Genomic DNA, 19,863 nt, shown 5'->3' with positions numbered 1-19,863 from the left:
TTTTATTTTGTTTTGACTATGGCAGACCAACACGGCTACCTATCTGTAACTGGAAGGCTGTATATTGTCTCCCTGCTTATTTAACTTATATGCAGAATTCATCATGCGAAAGGCTGAGCTGGATGAATCCCTAGCCGGATTTAAGATTGCCGGAAGAAATATCAACAACCTCAGATATGCAGATGACACAACATTAATGGCAGAAAGTGAGGAGGAATTAAAGAACCTTTTAATGAGGGTGAAAGAGGAGAGCGCAAAATATGGTCTGAAGCTCAATATCAAAAAAACGAAGATCATGGCCGCTGGTCCCATCACCTCCTGGCAAATAGAAGGAGAAGAAATGGAGGCAGTGAGAGATTTTACTTTCTTGGGCTCCATGATCACTGCAGATGGTGACAGCAGCCACGAAATTAAAAGACGCCTGCTCCTTGGGAGAAAGGCGATGGCAAACCTAGACAGCATCTTAAAAAGCAGAGACATCACCTTGCCAACAAAGGTCCGTATAGTTAAAGCTCTGGTTTTCCCAGTAGTGATATAAAGAAGGCTGATCGCCCAAGAATGGATGCCTTTGAATTCTAGTGCTGGAAGAGACTCTTGAGAGTCGCATGGACTGCAAGAAGATCAGACCGATCCATTCTGAAGGAAATCAGCCCTGAGTGCTCACTGGAAGGACAGATCCTGAAGCTGAGGCTCCAAGACTTTGGCCACCTCATGAGAAGAGAAGAAGACTCCCTGGAAAAGACCCTGATGTTGGGAAAGATGGAGGGCGCAAGGAGAAGGGATAACAGAGGACGAGATGGTTGGATAGTGTTCTCGAAGCTACGAACATGAGTTTGACCAAACTGCGGGAGGCAGTGGAAGACAGGAGGGCCTGGCGTGCTCTGGTCCAGGGGGTCACAAAGAGTCGGACACGACTAAACGACAACAAAGTTTTTGGTACTCTCACCATGAGCAGCATCCCTGGACCCACGGAGGATGCCTTGCAGATGGCAGCGCACGTCCTCCATCTCAGAGATGTGGCGGGACTCGACGGCAGGACCCTGCAGGAGAGAATGAAAGAGGCCTGGGTGTTTCATCCTGCGTCTCCAGCCTCTCCCCAGCCACGTGGCCTCTCCTCCTCACCTTCCTGTAGGTGCTGGCCTCCACGCTGGTTGAGAGTCGGTGGCTGAGCTCCTCCGCCAGAGTGTCCAGATCTACTTCGGGGGCCTCCGCTTCCCTGGAGAGGCCCAAGCTGTGCTGGTTCTCCAGGTGGGAGCGGGCCTGAGCCTCAGCCTGCCGGCTCTGGTGCAGCGAGGCATAGAGTTGTGCCGTCACCTGGGAGGTATAGGGGGTGCCCGCCTGAGAGGAAGGGACCTTTTGCCCTGGGGTGGCAGGAGCCGAGGGTGGCAGCAGCTCCATGTCGCTCAGAAGATCCTCGCTGTGGATGGAGGAGCTCAAAGTCCTGCAGGCACTCTGGTCGGCCATGGGTACAGTTGGAGGTGGTGGTTCCGAAGCCTTTGCCCAAGCCGGCCAGGCTGCAGGAGTTCTGTGCTCAGAAGCCCAGAGTCCCTGTCATAATGCGGAGTGTCCCGTGACAACAGGACTCCGACAGATGGAAGGTGCTTTCAGACATGCTGGCCCGTCCGGAGTGCCGGCAAGGAGACACTGGAAGGAGAGACTGAGATGGTGGTGCTTCCCAGTTGGTGCCCTGAAAAGAAAACGATACCCGTGAGGGGCACAGAAATGAGCTTACAGCAGGACAACAGGAAGAACACAGGTGGCATCAGGGGTCGGATCCCAGCTGAAGAAAAGCCCTGCCCTGCACCACTGCTAGCCTTTGCCCTGTATGGTGGCATTAGTCCCCACTTCCTGGTGGGCACATTTCCTACTTGGTTAAAGCTCTATTGATCCAGGGAACCTGGGTGGGCCACCCGCACCCACATACTGCTGGACTATAAGTCCCATCAGCCACAGCCAGCGCCCAGGGGCAATGGGATCTGTAGTCCAGCAACATCCGGAGGGTCCTGCTCTGCCAGCCCCCCACTCCGGCCCTAGAGGGATCCCTCTTCTTGCCCCTTAAAGCTCCACACTCACTTTCTGAAAACTGAAAACAACCCCAAGCATGCCTCCCCCCACATCACACCTGTCCCTTCCCCTTTAAGCGCCCCCACCTCAATTTTAATGGCAGGCCCCCTCCTACAATTCCCACCCCCAAATCCCCCTGGAGCTCCACCCACAATCCTATGGCCCCGCCCACACCTGCCCCTCGCCTCGCACCTGCCACAGGCCCCGCCCACACTGCGCTCCCCTCCCCCCAAAAACGTTGAGGTAAATCCTAATTCTCTCACCCCCGGTTTTTTCCCGCCGTTTTAAACGCCTTCGCGCCCCTTCCGTCCCGCGCTCGCTCACTCCTAGGCCGCGCCGCCCGCCCTCAAAAATAGCACGCACACAAAAAAATACAAAACCCAAACCAACCAGCGCTTGGTTTTCATTTGGCTTAGGCCAACGCAACTCCTGGCAACCACCTTGGCAGGGAGGGCGGGGAGGCCGTCGCCGCCGCCATTTTGCTTGAGGGCAAGAGCGCGCCGGGAAGGGGGGGGGAAAGAGAGAATGCGCGTGCGCGAGCCGCCGATCGAGATGAGGGCGGGCGGAAGCGTGGCGACATGAGCACGCGCCGAGCGGCCGACCAATCAGCGCTCGCGCATGCCCTTACCGCGCTCTCTCTCCTCCCGGAAGTATAAGAGGATTCGGAAGCTGCCGGGCAGGGAGGGGGTTGCCATAGAGACGAAGGTGAGACTCCGGTACTGAGGGCAGGGGGCAGGGTGCTGGAGGCCCCGGAGGGTCTTCAATACGGGGAGCGCGACCACCCGGACCTTCCCCACCAAAGGGCAGAAGCAGCCCCGCGCTGGTGGGGGAGACGGGGGGGGGGGGGGGCAGAGCTGGCTGGGCTGGCTGGGCTGCGACTCCTGGTCCTCGGCCTCACTGCCTGAGGGGAATGTGCCCGCTGCCCGCCCGCCCGCCCGCCCCCCCAGTGAGCGTTGAGGGGAGTAGGCCGCGTTTAATTTGCCCCCTTTCAGAAGATGGGGAGAAGTTTAAAGACTATTTGCAGAAATATTGTAAAATCAAGGAATGTTAGAATGATGTTGGGTAGAAACTGAGGGGTTTTCAGCTGTAATGCTTCAGAGATAATGGAAAATAAGGTTCTGAAATAGGTAGAAGAACTAATGGTGAGGATTTGCTGAAGAAAAAATCCGAATTGGAATACAAGAAAGGGAGGTACCAGGAGGTCTGGAAAATAGGTTAAAAGAAAATAAGCAAATGGAAACTCTATGTGATTTTTAAATTGTTTTTTATTTCTGTATTTTGTTTTCTTTTTGTTTTGCAATGTATTTTTGAAAACCTTAATAAATAGCTTATAAAAAAATAATAATAATAATTTGCCCACTTTCGAATTCCAAAAGTGAGGGGTGCTAAACAGATGTAACATGACTTGGGAATTCAAAAGAGATTTTGGTTAAAGTGATACAATTTAGTTTTGCTGGGTAAGTAAAAAGTGTGTAAAGCTGCATAGAAATCATTCAAAATGATTGCCAAGCACTTATATTGTTATTGTTATCGTTTAGCACTGCCTAACATTTTCAGAAGGGAAAATTGAAATTAATGTTTTCTGAAAGCAGTTTATGTGCTTCTTCATCAAACATAGACTTACCAAGATCAATGTTGTCCACTCACAAAAATAATAGCTGGTTCAAATGCCTCACACCCAAAAGCATCTTTTTAACACTCCCTCACTGAAGAAATCTGCAAAAAATCAAGTTTCACCCCCTAAAATGACACACCTTTCTGAGGGGAAAGCCGCGGCCACCACCAGGCAAGTGTTGCCAGAGTCTATCAGGTGGCTCATGCCAGCAAGCCCAGCTTCACTAGGGCAGTGGAGGGGACTTTCTCAAGCCTGCCAACCTACCTCTGCCCAGGCAGCAACCCAAAGATGTGGGCTGGACCCCCCCCCCACTACTTCCTTGTACCCAGCGGCGTAGCGTGGGTTGTCAGCACCCAGGGCAAGGCAAGTAATTTGCGCCCCTAACCTGCCGCCGCTGCCAGCTTCTTCTTGCTGATGCCTGCGCTGGGGTATTTACGGTAAGGTAGCCACGGCGGCGGCAGCGGGTCCGTGTCAGGTGATCTGAGGCGAGTTGCCGCTGGCGCTGCCGCCCAAACGACGCCGCTTGCCCGGAGGAGGAGGAGGGCAGAGAGGCAAGGAAAATGCAACATGGCCCAGCAGCTGCAGCGGCGGCGGCGGGGCTGTGAGGAGGGGCTGCCTGGCGCGCCCTCCGTGGCTTTGATGCGCAGGGAAAGCGGCAAGCGCTGAGAGCCGCTGCCTGCCGGACGCCTTCAGCCCGGACGCGCGCACAGCTCATCGTTTCCGCGATACATGGGGCTCTGCTACAGCCTGCGCCCGAGGCTCTTCGGCGACTCCGGAGGCGGCGAGCGCCCCCCCCAGATGTTGCGCCCGGTGCGGCCGGCCCCCCTGCACCCCCCACGCTACGCCACTGCTTGTACCCCCCCCCCCAATTGTTTTCATAGGTTTGTTAGTAATGGTGAATGGGTGCCAGTTGCAAGTAAATATTAGGTAAGACGTGGCTGATTCAAATGTTTACTAAATACAAGAAAAATAAGCATTCACAGATCACTCTCCAGGGCATCAGAAAATTTTCTGGGGCAAACAGTTTTTGTCTACACACACACATTAGCCTGTGCAACTAACCCTAAGTTGCACAGGAAATTTTCTGGGAAGCCAACATCGCTGGCACCACTCCTGCCAAGAGCCACAGCTCTTTTTTGGTGCCCCAAAAGGAAGTCATGGATGGGGGGTGGGATGCCTTCTGGGGGGGGACACCTTTCCTGACCCCACTAAATGCCTCCACAAGCAATTGGACCTGGTGATAGGTGGGATCTCTGTATCCATGTCAGGTGTGCATGATGGATTCCTCACTTTCCTTGCAGATGACTGTGCATAATTTGTACATATTCGATCGCAATGGAATCTGCCTGCACTACAGTGAATGGAACCGGAAGAAGCAAGCTGGCATCTCTAAAGACGAGGTGAGACTTTAGGCTTGAGATATGGATGCCAAGGTTTAAGCCTGCTAAGAATGCCTAAGGATGCCAAGGCTTAAGCCTGCTAAGGACATAGTGTTATAAGAATTTTAAGGTCTCAAATATAGAGTAAATATTCATAAATGCACACATATCTAAATATACAATATGTCTGAAATAGTATCAGAGAGCAATCCTGAAGCCATTTTGACTCTCCCAATGGCCTCAAATATTCCTCTGCAGTAAGGGAGGCAAACGGGGAAAGTTTTTTTGCTTGCAAATCATGTCTTAAGGGTGTATTTGTGTATGAATAGGGTGAGCCAGTGACCTGGGTTCAGGAACTGAAGTATTAACCATTATAAAAGAATAACCAGTCTGTTTAGGTAATGAGGTCAGTGACCATTATCAGGTATCCTGGCAGGCAAGGTTTCTGCTGTAGACCGCCTCCTTCTGTGATGTGTGCATGATGTTTTGGGTGGTCTTGGGCTACAGGGTGGGCAATTTCAATAGTCTATACAAGGGCTTGCACACCATTGTTCAGGGTTCTCCTCCCTCCTGCATGTGGTGAGTGGGGACCCTGTTGCAACAGTTCCTTGAATAAAGATCAGGCTTACTGGCCACTTTGCTTCTCAATATACTCTGGTTGGCCTCTGTTTTTTTCTCCTACCAACAGGGAACCCACTTAAGGACTCTATACGGGCTCCGGAATACCCCATAAGGGAAAGGGAGCAATTTTTTTCTTATAACTATAGGAAGAGCTCAGCGCCCCCCAGGCTTCTGGGTGCAGGCAGCTCTCCGCAAGAGATGGGAGAGCTGCGCGATGTCGTGCAGCTCTCCCACGGCTTGCGGATAGCAGCCTGTTCTGAGGGCTTGCTTCTCCCCACCGCCAGCCTCCAAACCAGGTCGGGGAATAGCGGGATGGCGGCGCTCCGCCTCCCCGCTGTCCCCCAAGCTTGTGGGGCTGCCCGATATCTGCACGGAGCCCGGGGCGCACTGTGCAGCGCGCCCCAGGCTTTGGGATGCAGGCTGCTATCTGCAAGCCTGGGGAACCCGATGAGAATTCCTGCGGAGCTCCCAAGGCTTGCGGATAGCTTCCTGAAGCCTGGAGAGCGAGAGGGGTCGGTGCGCACCAACCCCTCTCGCTCTCCAGGCTTCAGCGAAAGCCTGCATTCGCCCCATAGGACGCACACACATTTCCCCTTCATTTTTGGAGGGGGAAAAGTGTGTCCTATAGGGCGAAAAATACGGTAATCAGCAGCTGTGCAGTGATATCCTACCTTTTCTGGACATTTAAAACCACCAGCAGCAAACCCACTTTAACTTTCCATTGCTTCTTCAAGCCAGGGATAGGAACAGCTTTGTGCTGGCTGCCTTCCTCCTGCCATTGAAGAGCGAAAGCAGGAGTAAGTACAGACGTATCTTGGAAGTCGAACGGAATCCATTCCGGAAGTCCGTTTGACTTCCAAAACATTCGGAAACTAAAGCGTGGCTTCTGATTGGCTGCAGGAAGCTCCAGTCCGTGCCGGATGTTCGGCTTCCAAAAATAATTTGAAAAACGGAACACTCGCTTCTGGGTTTTGATTGTTCGGGAGGAGATTTGTTCGGGAGCCAAGGCATTTGAGATCCAAGGTATGACTGCAGCGATCTCTCCCCTAGCTGGAAAAATAATAGAAAGCTGCCTTATATCCTGGATCCATGCAGCTCAGTCAAGTCCGAGGCCGTTCCTATGCCCATGTGCTTTGCCCCTGATCAGGATACACAGTTGAAATAGTGTTACAGTGCCCTTTTCATTGTTCGGAGGAGAGCAGAGTGCTGGGGGTAGGTGCTGTTTTGCCTTGGTGGAACTTCTGCCCCAGGTAAGCAAACAAAGGGGAATCATTGCGTGGCGAGTTCCCGCCCCCCACCAAGGATAAATAAAGACACAAGACACCATAATTTAAGGTTAAATGGGCGAATTAGGCCACAACTTTATTGAATTCAGGAATGAGAGGCATTGGTCCTATCGACTATCCGGCTCCAGCCCATTTGCTGGAGACACGGGAAGGGTTAACACCATAGAGGGGGAGTCTCCTGCTGTGGCACGTCAACTAGGAGCTCCCCTCGGTCACCGCTCTGGGGCGTGCCTTTGGCCCACACCTCCATAGGCTTCGGACAGGGCCACGCCCCCCCGGAGTCCTTTATCGGACCACGTTCACTGGGGGGAGGTGATGGCGTTCCTCCCCCCACACACATCCTCTTAACCCCTTCTTACCAATGCCTAACCGCCACTGCCGCGGAGTTGTGACGAGTTGCTACAAGGTAGGCAAAAAACCAAATGGCTGTAAATTGCCAATTGGGAAAAATTCCTACCATGCCCCTTGCGGCGACAGACCGAAGTCCATAGCAAAGTCAGAAACCTACCTAAAGGGAGGGAGGGTGGGAAAACGTGGGGGCGAGCCGGCAAAAGAGGGTGAGCCCTGGCTGCGCCGGCCCTAAATAGGGCAGGCCACGCCCCCCAGCCACCCGATTGGCTGGCTGGGTGGGCGACGCGCCCGGAATTCCCCTGCTCTCGCGGGGGCTGAAACCAGCCCCCGCTCACGTGGGGGGGGGGCGTGAAGCCCGCAACCCCACCTCCTGGGCAGGCCGGAAGTGGCTTTCTTGTGCCACAGAATGACAATACACATTCAGCAGAGAAGGGGGAAATGTGAGGACGTTTTCCTTTTATGCAACTTTGCAAGCCTGTTCTAAGATACATTTAGCACCATGAGCGTGGCAGGCATGTCAGAGACTCTGAAGTGTAAAGCGTAAGTCTTCCATGGAAGGGGATTGTGCAGCAACATCACACTTCCATCTCCTGTCCTAATCCGGGATGCAAAGCACAAGCTCTGTCTGGGGAAACACGAAATGGTGGTGCTGTTTGCATGCATGGGGCAGGGAGAGGGAAGGGTGTGGGTAAAAAGAAAAGTTCAAAAGCTTCCGAGCTTGAATGATACTACGAGTTTAACAGCCTTTAGCAGCCGCCACTTTCTAATTTGGGGAATTGATTCCAATGTTGAAGCTTCCAGGAGAACAGCAAGCTCCATATGGGGAAGTTCTGCTGGTTATGTGACTTTGGGTGATTCACATCGGATAAGACGTCTTGTTTCTTGAAGAGGCGCTCAAGAGGACAGGGGGTTACATTCAGTAGCCAACTGTGGCGATCACACAGGGCCCCCGGACGTTTGACGATCTATTGACCCTGTGCTACCACTGTGATTGCTTTTTTATATATAGAATATTTATTAAAGTTTTCAAAAAATAATACAATGTGAAATAAAAAAGAAAAAATTACAAAAATACAAAAATAATTAAAAACACATAGAATTTCCATTACTTATTTTCTTTTAACTTATTTTCCAGACCTCCTCATACCTCCCTTTCTTGTATTCCAATTCAAATTGTTAGTTCAGCAAATCCTCACCATTAATTTTTACTTCTTTCTAAATCTTTTTTTTTCATATCTCTTAAGCATTACAGCTGGAAACCACTTAATTTCTGTCCAACATCGTTCTAACATTCATTAATTTTACAATATTTCTGTAAGTAGTCTTTAAATTTCTTCCAGTCTTCTTCCGCCGACTCTTTTCCCTGGTCTCGGATTCTGCCGGTGATTTCTGCCAGTCCCATATAGTCCATCATCTTCATCTGCCATTCTTCCCAGAGTGGGTAGATCTTGTGTCTTCCAATATTTTGCAATAAGTATCCTTGCTGCTGTTGTAGCATACATAAAAAAAATTCTATCCTTCTTTGGCACACTGTGATTGCTTTCTTCGCTGCCACCACCCTGCTTCTCATGGGGACACACGGAGTCCAGACAGTTGTTAACATTAACAAATAATCAAGTTTATTTTTAAATGCAGGAACAAGCGTATGGTTTCAGTTTATTTCTCTCTTGTCAGTTTCTTAATCTTAGTTCCTAACAACTCCAAAGTGATTATTCCAACTATCTATCTGACTCAACCTAACAATTCCTCTCACTCTCTCACAATACAACTCTACCAACCCACACCTAAACCTCCCTCTTACGTCTCCAACTCCCAAACCTCAACTCTCAACTCCCAAACCTCAACTGACTTTCAAAAACTCCCACTCTAACTTTTACTCCCCCCCTTGCATTCTCACTGGCCAATCACATCACACTCATTTTAACCCTTTCCTTATGACCCATCTAGGAGGCAAACGCCACACCAACCATTAGAAATTCCTCCTAGTAAAGTTGGTTTTTGTGAAGCAATCATCTCTACAGTACAGTGGTACCTCGGGTTACATACGCTTCAGGTGCTCCGGCGGCACGGCAGCAGCAGGAGGCTCCATTAGCTAAAGTGGTGCTTCAGGTTAAGAATAGTTTCAGGTTAAGTACAGACCTCGGGAACGAATTAAGTGCTTAACCCAAGGTACCACTGTATATTCTTAGATTCAGCTTCAGAAAGAGTATTTTGGGGTTTTTTAGTGAGTTATTTTTGGCTATGGTGCAAGTCTGCTTTGCACATGTTATGGGTTAACTTTCCTAGGCACTACTGTTGCTGTAACATATCATACCCTAGTGTCTATCAGTTGCATTGATTATCTCTTCAGGGCCCCGTTGGCTTTGTCTGTGGTTTCTGTGCCATGGATGTCCTTGTACGGTTAGCCACAGGGTGGCGCCAGAGCAGAGCAAATGAGCATGACTGAGTTTTTCATCCTTGCCATGGAATCTCACCCTATTCTCCCTGTGAACACATTCATTTTTTTTCCCCTCTCTCTCTCCCTCCCTCCCTGCAGGAGTTCAAGCTGATGTATGGCATGCTCTTCTCCATCCGCTCCTTCGTTAGCAAGATGAGCCCTGTGGACATGTATCCTTTCTGCTTAAACAACAGCCTCAAAAGTATGACTCTTGTGGTTTTTTGGCAGAGGGAGCCTGACTGAACGCTTTTTCATTCACGTGGAGTGGGGGAAGCAGCATTATCTACCGTATTTTTTGCTCTATAGGACGCACTTTTTCCGCTCTAAAAATTAAGGGGAAATGTGTGTGCGTCCTATAGAGCGAATGCAGGCTGCGCGGCTAAGCCCAAAGCCAGAACAGGGAGACGGAGTGCTGTGCAGTGCTCCATCTCACTATTCTAGCTTGGGGTTAGCTGCACAAAGCCTCCGCAGGGCAGCGGGGTGCCTTCACCCCGCTGCTGTGCAGAGGCTACGAAGGCTGTACGAAGGTGGGGGGAAGGCTGCAACGCTTCTCCCCACCGCCAGCCCCACAAGCTCAGGGGGCAGCGGGAAGGTGGCGCACCGCCTCTGCGCTGCTCCCCAACCTGGTTTGGAGGCTGGCGGTGGGGGAAAGCAGTGCTTCCCCCCGCCAGCCCCAAAGAGCAGGTCGAAAGGAACCCAAAGCCTCCGGAGCCCGGCGGGAACCCAACGGGAGGCTTCGGGTGAATGCAGCTTGAATGCACAGAACGCACCTTGTTTTATTGGGGGAGAACAAGAAACATCCCCCCCCCCCGTTCTCCCCCTCCTATGGTCCGGTGCGTCCTATAGGGCGAAAAATACGGTACTTAAGGAGTAAAACTTGTTTGGGAGGGAGGGGGCTTAGCCAGCAGCCTTTGTCTGACGTCTCCTTCCTCCAGTTCTCCTTAATTCCTTGCATCGCAGGAAAGATGGCTTCCTCTCCTTCCAGACCAGCAAGTACAAGCTGCACTACTATGAGACGCCCACGGGACTCAAGGTGGTGATGAACACAGACTTAGGGGTGGGCAACATCCGAGATGTCCTGCATCAGATCTACAGCTATGTGAGTCGGAAGCGGGGGGTGCCGCCTCCTCCCCTGCCCCCCATCCCATGATAATCCCTAGGGTGGCTCTCCTGTGTACAGGTGCCCTCCAAACGACTCTGCAGTGAAGGAAGAGGCGTACTCACATGGCACCTGCTGCCGCCGCCGCTCATTTGCTAAATGGTTCTGCGTAAGCACCAAAGCTGTGTCCGCATAAGCAAAGGCAGAATAGCAGGCACAGGTCCTAGAGGGGTTATTCCCCCAGCCGCCTCCAATCTGGCACCTTCCAGATGTTGTCCTGCAATGCCCACCATCACTTTCACTGACTCTTGGTTGCGCTGGTTGGGGCTGATGGAGGCTGGGAGTCCCGCAACAGCTGGAGGCCACCTGGAGGGTGTGTCCTACAGCAGCCGTCCTCAACCTTGGGTCTCTAGATGCTGTTGGACTACAACTCCCATAATTCCTAGCCAGCATGGCCAGGTATGATGGGTATCAAGGGAAGTAATAGTGCCACTGTATTCTGCTCTGGTCAGACCTCACCTGGAGTACTGTGTCCAGTTCTGGGCACCACAGTTCAAGAAGGACACTGACAAACTGGAACGTGTCCAGAGGAGGGCAACCAAAATGGTCAAAGGCCTGGAAACGATGCCTTATGAGGAACGGCTAAGGGAGCTGGGCATGTTTAGCCTGGAGAAGAGGAGGTTAAGGGGTGATATGATAGCCATGTTCAAATATAGAAAAGGATGTCACATAGAGGAGGGAGAAAGGTTGTTTTCTGCTGCTCCAGAGAAGCGGACACGGAGCAATGGATCCAAACTACAAGAAAGAAGATTCCACCTAAACATTAGGAAGAACTTCCTGACAGTAAGAGCTGTTCGACAGTGGAATTTGCTGCCAAGGAGTGTGGTGGAGTCTCCTTCTTTGGAGGTCTTTAAGCAGAGGCTTGACAACCATATGTCAGGAGTGCTCTGATGGTGTTTCCTGCTTGGCAGGGGGTTGGACTCGATGGCCCTTGTGGTCTCTTCCAACTCTGTGATTCTATGATTCTAGTCCAAGAATGTCTGAGGACCCAGGTTGGGAAAGGCTGATTATTGTGTACGGTGAGGTTATTAGCGGGGAGAGGGATATGCCTCTGACTTCTAAAGAGGGTCTGATTTGGGGCTACAACTCCCACCCCCACCCCCCAGTTCAAACTGCCTGGAGGGCGCCAGGCTGGGGAAGGCTGAGCTAAGGTTTTGTTTTGTTTTCAGGCCATTGGTTAATAGCGCAAGAAGTTAACCATGAGTAATTTCTGTTAATTATGGGCATGTTATCAGAGTTGGTGGCGTGGGGCAGAGGCTTATGTACAGTCATACCTTGGATCTCAAATGCCTTGACTCCCAAACAAATCGGCTACCGAATGATTGAAACCCGGAAGTGAGTGTTCCGGTTTTTGAACGTTCTTTTGAAAGCCGAATGTCTGCTGGGGCTTCCGCAGCTTCCGATTGCCTGCAGGAGCTTCCTGCTGTCAATCAGAAGCTGCGCTTTGGTTTCTGAACATTTTGGAATTCGAACAGACTTCTGGAATGGATTCTGTTCGACTTCCAAGATATGACAGTATAGTGATTATGAATGCAGTATTTAAATTTTATTATTTTTCTCCAGTACAGTGGTACCTCAGGTTACATACGCTTCAGGTTACAGACTCCGCTCACCCAGAAATAGTGCTTCAGGTTAAGAACTTTGCTTCAGGATGAGAACAGAAATCATGCTCCGGTGGCGCGGTGGCAGCAGGAGACCCCATTAGCGAAAGTGGTGCTTCAGGTTAAGAACAGTTTCAGGTTAAGAACGGATCTCCAGAATGAATTAAGTACTTAACCCGAGGTACCACTATACTGATTTTTTTCTGTTGGTGTACTTTTTATATTTTATGGGTAAACTGAGTAAAAAATGAGAGACAATGGTAGCAGCAGGTGAAACAGATCAACTGGTCAGGCCAAAGTTCTGTATATTTTTTGTTAAAAAGCGGTTACCTGATGTTGGAAGACCCCCAAATTAGGGTTTAGGGGTGCAGCCTTTCAGAAAGGACCCCAGGCTCCTGCTTCGTCTGGGCCTTTCATTCCTCTCCTCCAGTGCATTTGCCCCATTCCTTGTGCAGCTGCACTTCACTCCAGCAGTTGCTTTGACTCAGTGGTTGCCAACATGCCGAAACAGACAGGAGTCCTTAATTTCCCACTTCTGTGTTGGCAGCAGGGAGAGCGGTACTCTTAGGGTATCTGCTGCTGTCCTGAGAGAAGTGTGAATGATCCCAAAGTAAGAACAAAACATCAGTCACTGGGGTTAGTCAAAATAGAAATCTTTTTTGGAGCGGCAGGTCTCCCAATGTTTGCTTTTCATTTCCCTGAAGCTGTTTCATTTGGGGTCCGGAGGGGAGGGGGGGTATTCTCATCTCACTGACCTCGTGATTCTCCTCTCACTCAGCTTCTTCCATCTCCTCCCTAGATCTACGTGGAGTATGTGGTCAAAAACCCTCTGTGCAGCTTGAACGAAAACATCCAGAGCGAGCTCTTTCGGAGCAAGCTGGACGGCTTCATCCGTGGGCTGCCCTTCTTCTCAGCTCGGGCAGGCTAAGTGGTGCGGGTGGGTGTTTGCCTTTTCCCGTTCCATGCTGTAAATACTACAGTTCCCACGATGCACCTGGAGTAGTGTCTGGCAGCGAGCTTGGCACTTTTTCTGCTGGGTGTGCCAGCATCAGAACAACCGTCATTCCCTGCACTTCAACCATAACAGACTTGTGGCCCAAACCAGAACTCTGAGCTTGGATACCTTTCAGACAGCGGCTTTCTCCGCAGTGCTTTCCTCCGTTCCCTCCACCGCCCCTTGACCCGCGGCTTCATCTTTTGTCCCATTGCGTATTCCCCCCTAGTTGGGACCCCAAGAGCCCCTCTTCCTTCCCCCCCTGACCGTGACACACAGTCCTTTGCCAGCCCAGGCCTCTTCCTTTCTATTTATAGAGCTTTGCCTCATCCCTTTCTTCCCCCTCCGCCCCCCAAGCTCCTATTTATAGCCAGTCTCTTCTCCTGCTTTTCCAGGCCAGTGCTCTCCCAGCCTGGGCATGACATCAAGTGCCCCGGGGCTAGGGGGAGTGCTGCTTGGACGCAGCGGAAGATGCAGCGGCACGTCGTTCCCAAATGCATCTCGCGAAAAGACGGGCCAGCAATCCAACTTTCCGCCACCAGGAAAGGTCGACGAGCATCACAGGTCGAGAAGAGAGCTGTACTGTATTTTTTTTTTTTTTTTTGCTGGGTTCACCTTTCGTGAATTAAACAAAATGCCACCTTTAAGATCAGAAGTTGCTTTGATCACCCTCGGCCCTCCCTAGGACTCTCTGGGCTTTGCTGGCTAACTCGGTTGCCATTGCCCCCCAGACTGTGTTATGTTTGCAATGGCTGCTGGGCCACCTCCACAAATACCTCTATGTCAAGATGAGAGTCTCAGCTTCTTGGTCGCCCTGCAGACGAGATGCCGAAGGCCAGCGAGGCAGCAGCTCTTCTTCAAATTGGACTAACCGGCTCGTTAAATCGTTGGTCTCAAGTTCTTGCGTCACACGGGGCTTTTTACCTCCTCGGGCTTCGATGTTCAGAGAAGGGAAACAAAGCGAAAGCATCGGCAGATACACCTCCAGGCCAGAAATTAAGTGCCTGGGTTAACCACCGTCTTGCTTCACCCACCCCCCACCCCCCTTGAAAGGCCACGGCCAGTTGCACCCTTCCCTTATTCGCTGTTGTTCATTCTGAGCGTTTTAAACTCTGGGAGTTCTGTGTGTGATTCAAGCTTGTTTCCCGCTTCTTTAAATGCGAGCTGATTTAAAAAATTATGTCTCTTGTTCTCTCTTGTCATGATCAATTTTGCATGCTCTGAAAGGTTTCATATTGCCGTGCTGGTGATCTCGGTCCGTTAAATGGTATAAAACCTTAGCCTGGAGATGCATCCAATTAAATGCCCCTCAAGGTCACGTGGTGGATGGCTTGGACTTGCATTCAAGGGCTGGCGAAATGACATTTTTGAAGCATGACATAAGAAGAAGCTGCTGGATCAGACCAGTGGCCCATCTAGTCCAGCCACACAGATGTCAGTGGGAAAACCACAAGCAAGAGCCCTCGCCCCTCCTGTGGCACCCTGCAGCTGGCATTCAGGAGCATAACCCATGACAGTGGGCTAGGTGGTCCAGTGGCCTGATCCAGCGGTCTCTTCTTATGATAACCTCTCTCGTGCCCTGGTGCCCTCCCTCCCAAAGAGGAGGCTTATTTATATTTCTTTAGAATACTTACACCATGCTTTTCAAAGCAGCTTACAAAGGTTGCCAAAACAAGATGCCTCTTGAATCTAGTAAAGGTAAAGGGACCCCTGACCGTTAGGTCCAGTCGTGACCGACTCTGGGGTTGCGGCACTCATCTCGCTTTACTGGCCGAGGGAGCCGGCGTACAGCTTCCGGGTCATGTGGCCAGCAGGACTAAGCCGCTTCTGGCGAACCAGAGCAGCGCACGGAAACGCCGTTTACCTTCCCGCCGGAGTGGTACCTATTTATCTACTTGGACTTTTTGGCATGCTTTCAAACTGCTAGGTGGGCAGGAGCAGGGACCGAGCAACGGGAGCTCACCCCGTCGCGGGGATTCGAACCGCTGACCTGATCAGCAAGCCCTAGGCTCTGTGGTTTAACCCACAGCGCCACCTGTGTCCCTTGAATCTAGTACAGGCACTTAAATCACAAAGGTGTCCTATGGGGACCAGGATTGTGCACATTTGCTGTGCACATGCAGACGGTTATGGGTGTCCCCTGCTGTCCCAGCTCGCACCCAGGACCCGTGAATGTCGGAAGTGTCTCAGCAAAGAAACAAGGGCAGGTCAGCTGCCAGGTATCTCCTGCTGCTAAAAGGCAGAGCAAAGCGCCCATCGTCCGTGCTGGGCTTTACTGTCTGGCGGGGATTATCTTCGCTTAATCCCTCAGGACAACAAGGACAAGCAGGTAGTGAGGAGAGGGGAGCGGCATGTCTGAGAATCGAAAACTGCTGGCTGGATTCAGCCCTGTATTCTATAGGGCCCAAGTTTTCCCCCTCCTCCTGAGACTGCCATCTCCTGGAACAGCCGACCCCATCTACCTTTTTCAAATGAGCCTGCCTAAAATAAAACCTGGAAGTCACAATGGAAGTCCTGCTTTAAGTGAAGTCTTAAATCTCCCTGCTTTCAGAGCCCAGAAGACTACGCCACCCGGATCCTGCTCACCACGTTGCATGCCCCAAGACAGGAGTAGCAAGCATGATTGATGACTCTCCAACCATCAGGATGCCCCTGGTTTGATTCTAGTTTATAAAGGTAACAACTCAGGATCTCAGCAGTGCCCCCTGGGTTATCGCCAGCGGCTCCCATTTATCCTCAGTGGCCTGAGCATAGAAAACTGGTGGTGCCTGTTCAGATAATCACAGTATTTTATTTTATTTTTAAATGTAATAATACGTCTTTCACCACCCTTCCCCAACTTGGTACCCTTGAGATATTTTGGGTTACAACTCCCATAATCCCCAGCAGAATACGGCAGTGCTGATGGGAGTTGCTGTCAAAAATATCTTTAAGGTACTGTGTTGTGAAGGCAAAAGGAAGGCTGTCTCAAGTCTCTCTCTTGGCAGAACGTTCTGCTGCCATTGAATGTCTGGTTTCCTGGACAGGTTCTTTGACTCACCCTGCCATTTTCAAAGAGATGCCCACAGCCCTTTGCGAAGGATTTATTCAGATAACCTCCACGTGTTGTCTCGGTTTAGAAGTTGTAGTTGAGGTTTTGCAGTTGGGGTTGGGGGTCTTTTGAAAGATGCCGCAGGGGAGGATGTAGCAAGGTTTACAAAAGGCATCGGTTTCCATGTCCGTTGCATTTCTGCAGCCGTTCACCTTCTGCCCCAAAACTGCATTAACGTGTCTCACTGTTGCAAAATCATGTAATTTAGGTAATTCACACAATTGTGTGGTGAACGTTGTCATCAGAGTATTCCACCCCATTCACTTCAGTGCATGACAGCATATTGTTTGCAGACTGCATTGGTTTCCGTCTGGGACGTGGGGGCGAATCAGCGAATTTCCACTCCCGTTTCTGTATTCGTCAAAATTTCCCCAACATCCCTAGGAAGGAGGAAATCATCCTTTCTGTAAAGGTAAAGGGACCCCAACCATTAGGTCCTTTACCTTTACAGGAGGAGAGAGGGCTCTTGCGCTTGGTACCTTCCTGTGGGCTTCCGACTTGGGCATTTGGTTGGCTGCTGTGAGATCAGAAAGCTGGACTAAGTGGGCTGTTATCTTAAGGAGGATAAATGCAGGGGTGAATCTGGATTTCCACATTCCGCTGGGGTTTGGCAACATTTCTTCAGCAGGAGGACTCCACTCGTCGGCCCTTCCTCCTCCTGGGCCCTCCCTGCCACACGCCACTCGCAGATTTGCTCTCTTTTTATCTCCCCACCCGCCTGACACACATACCCATTAGCTTCCCGCTAATCCCAGTGAGCTGACCAGGTGGTCTTAGGCCAGCGGCAGAGTGCTTTGGGTGTGCTGAGAAGCTTTGAATTTTGCACAGTTCTCGAGTTTAATTCCTTCAAAGCCCCGAATGGGAACGGCGTCCGTGGGCCCTGCCAACACTTGGCCCAGCTGGGGTTTAACTCTTGGAACTGTGTGCAGCTGTAGCTTCTAACTGCTGCCTTTGAGGGCACAGTGAGGACCTGGCAGGTGGGCGAAACTGTCAATTTCAGTTTCTCTCATTTTCCCCATCTGTTTGTAATTCTTTTTATTTTAAAAATCAGCATTTTAGTGGTATGAATCTCTCCTAATAACACACATTTTTGTGTGCAGTTTTCCCTAATACAGTGGTACCTCAGGTTACAGACGCCTCAGGTTACAGACACTTCAGGTTACATACTCCGCTAACCCAGAAATAGTGCTTCAGGTTAAGAACTTTGCTTCAGGATGAGAACAGAAATTGTGCTCTGGCGGCGTGGCAGCAGCAGCAGGAGGCCCCATTAGCTAAAGTGGTGCTTCAGGTTAAGAACAGTTTCAGGTTAAGTACAGACCTCTGGAACGAATTAAGTACTTAACCTGAGGTACCACTGTATGTGCATATTAAAAGCCGTATTTCCCCTTCTATTTATTTTTTCTTTAACATAATGCATCATTGCATGTTTTCATATGCATTTCATGTGCATGCTCTCCTTGCCATATGCATTTTTGTACACACTGCTAGGCAGGATAAATTGCATTGCAAAATTCGGAGACGTGCAGGTTTGGGAATTTGATTCACGTATCATTTCAGAAAGTGCAAATTATTCAGTTTGCGTTGACAGGCAAATCTACCTAACCTCTTTCCCATCCCTAGTGGAGGCTCCTCAGTGGCTTTTCCCCAGCTCTGACTGGTTCACCAGCTACAGCCCCTTTGGGGCAGAGATGACTTAGCCACTGTACTCCATGCTCTGGTAACTTCCAGACTGGAGCCTAGCAGTTCCCCCTCTGCATGGGGCTGTGACACGGAAACTCCAGTCGCTCCAAAATGCAGCAGCCAGATTACTGGTGGGGGTTTCCCTGTAGGTCTCATATAACCCTTGTTTTAAAACAGCTCCACCGGTGGCCAGTTCATTTCCAGACGGAGTGGAAGGTGCTGGAGAGTTTAAAACCCTAAACAACTCAGGCCCCAAATATCTGAAAGACTGCCTCCTTCCTACAGACCTACTTGGGTGCTGAGTTAAGCAGAGTGGACCCTTTTGGTAGTTCCTCAGGGACGCGGGTGGCGCTGTGGGTTAAACCACAGAGCCTAGGACTTGCCAGTCAGAAGGTCGGTGGTTTGAATCCCCGCGACAGGGTGAGCTCCCGTTGCTCGGTCCCTGCTCCTGCCAACCTAGCAGTTTGAAAGCACATCAAAGTGCAAGTGGATAAATAGGTACTGCTCCGGCGGGAAGGTAAACGACATTTCCGTGCGCTGCTCTGGTTCGCCAGAAGTGGCTTAGTCCTGCTGGCCACATGACCCGGAAGCTGTACGCCGGCTCCCTCCGCCAGTAAAGCGAGATGAGCGCCGCAACCCCAGAGTCAGTCACAACTGGACCTAATGGCCAGGGGTCCCTTTACCTTTACCTGCCCACATAGGCTCGGGGGGGGGGGGTAGCCCAGGAGAGGGCCTTCTCTGTGGTGACTCATAAGCTGTAAAACAGAGGTGTATCTGGCACCATCATACAGCTTCTGGCAAGTGCTGAAGACACTGGGTCCCTTCCCAGTCTTCAACTCTATGTTTCTATGAAACTCTTTCCCCCGGCTTTTGACATTTGACGTCCATGGCTTTAAGACCAACTTCCTTTTTGCAAGTTGTTTTAAACTTTTTCATACCACGTTTTAATGTTGAAAGCCTTCCTTTACAGCGAAGGGCAGGTAATTAGTAATACAGTGGTACCCTGGGTTACATACGCTTCAGGTTACATACGCTTCAGGTTACAGACTCGGCCAACCCAGAAATATTACCTCAGGTTAAGAACTTTGCTTCAGGATGAGAACAGAAATCGTCCTCCGGCGGCGCGGCAGCAGCAGGAGGCCCTATTAGCTAAAGCGGTACCTCAGGTTAAGAACAGTTTCAGGTTAAGAACGGACCTCCGGAATGAATTAAGTACTTAACCCAAGGTACCACTGTATTCTTGCTTTGTAGCTCTGACTCCTGCACGTAGTTTCTCTTCCAGAAAATAAGGTAGTTCCCTCTCCAGATGCCAGTTTCAAAGACGGGCGGCTTAAGCCGGTTTTCTTTTTAAACCATTTCGTAATGTGAACATAAAGCCTAAATTGGATTTATCATCCGACTTGCTCTCCTGCGTTGACAAAATCTGGCACCTGCGATGCACTTAGCACAGGAGAAGGATCAAAGGTGGGCTTCAAGGTTGTGCCTGGATTCCCTTCCGACGAATTTTGTGCCGTGCTTTCAGCCTTGCTGTGATTCCTTGACCAGCAGGGAGATTCCAGCTTCCAATAACGCATCCCAAGGCAAA

General features: G+C 50.7%; 3 protein-coding genes across 8 annotated transcripts in view; 1 reads left to right on the top strand and 2 right to left on the bottom strand.

The window, feature by feature from the left end:
- The window catches only part of CNTROB (centrobin, centriole duplication and spindle assembly protein), a 32,200-nt gene extending 30,554 nt beyond the window's left edge, over positions 1–1,646 (bottom strand). For both annotated transcript variants that reach the window (XM_081835649.1, XM_081835650.1), the window contains exons 1-2: positions 1,123–1,646; positions 947–1,040 (exon numbers count right to left, since the gene is read on the bottom strand). In XM_081835649.1, coding sequence (XP_081691775.1) covers positions 947–1,040; positions 1,123–1,464 — 436 coding nt within the window. In that variant the 5' untranslated portion in view covers positions 1,465–1,646. The remainder of the gene's footprint in view (positions 1–946; positions 1,041–1,122) is intronic.
- GUCY2D (guanylate cyclase 2D, retinal) overlaps positions 1–19,863 on the bottom strand; it is a 129,264-nt gene that overhangs the window by 83,080 nt on the left and 26,321 nt on the right. The window lies entirely within an intron of this gene.
- TRAPPC1 (trafficking protein particle complex subunit 1) lies at positions 1,656–14,698 on the top strand. Of its 5 annotated transcripts, none has more exons than XM_081835848.1 (6): positions 2,650–2,769; positions 4,981–5,079; positions 9,853–9,923; positions 10,714–10,852; positions 13,313–13,450; positions 14,050–14,698. In XM_081835848.1, the coding sequence occupies exons 1-5, from the start codon at positions 2,683–2,685 to the stop codon at positions 13,439–13,441; spliced, it is 525 nt and encodes a 174-aa protein (XP_081691974.1). In that variant the 5' UTR covers positions 2,650–2,682; the 3' UTR covers positions 13,442–13,450; positions 14,050–14,698. The 5 variants fall into 5 exon arrangements, with proteins under 5 accessions (XP_081691975.1, XP_081691976.1, XP_081691974.1 ...); XM_081835847.1 differs by having other exon boundaries at positions 13,903–14,698; XM_081835849.1 differs by lacking the exon at positions 2,650–2,769 and adding an exon at positions 1,656–1,756 and having other exon boundaries at positions 13,313–14,698.

This window comes from Podarcis erhardii (assembly GCF_964252035.2).
Source record: "Podarcis erhardii genome assembly, chromosome: 13".
NCBI classification, from domain to species: Eukaryota; Metazoa; Chordata; class Lepidosauria; order Squamata; family Lacertidae; genus Podarcis; species Podarcis erhardii.
The sequence above is the reverse complement of the archived record's forward strand: the minus strand, read 5'-3'. Positions and strand labels throughout refer to the sequence as shown.

Excerpts from the sequence above, each read along its gene's own strand:
- TRAPPC1 (XM_081835848.1), top strand. The coding sequence starts at position 2,683 with ATGCCCTTACCGCGCTCTCTCTCCTCCCGGAAGTATAAGAGGATTCGG. Across the intron at positions 5,080-9,852 it reads CTGGCATCTCTAAAGACGAG|GAGTTCAAGCTGATGTATGG; the intron begins GTGAGACTTTAG and ends CCCTCCCTGCAG. Across the intron at positions 10,853-13,312 it reads TGCATCAGATCTACAGCTAT|ATCTACGTGGAGTATGTGGT; the intron begins GTGAGTCGGAAG and ends TCTCCTCCCTAG.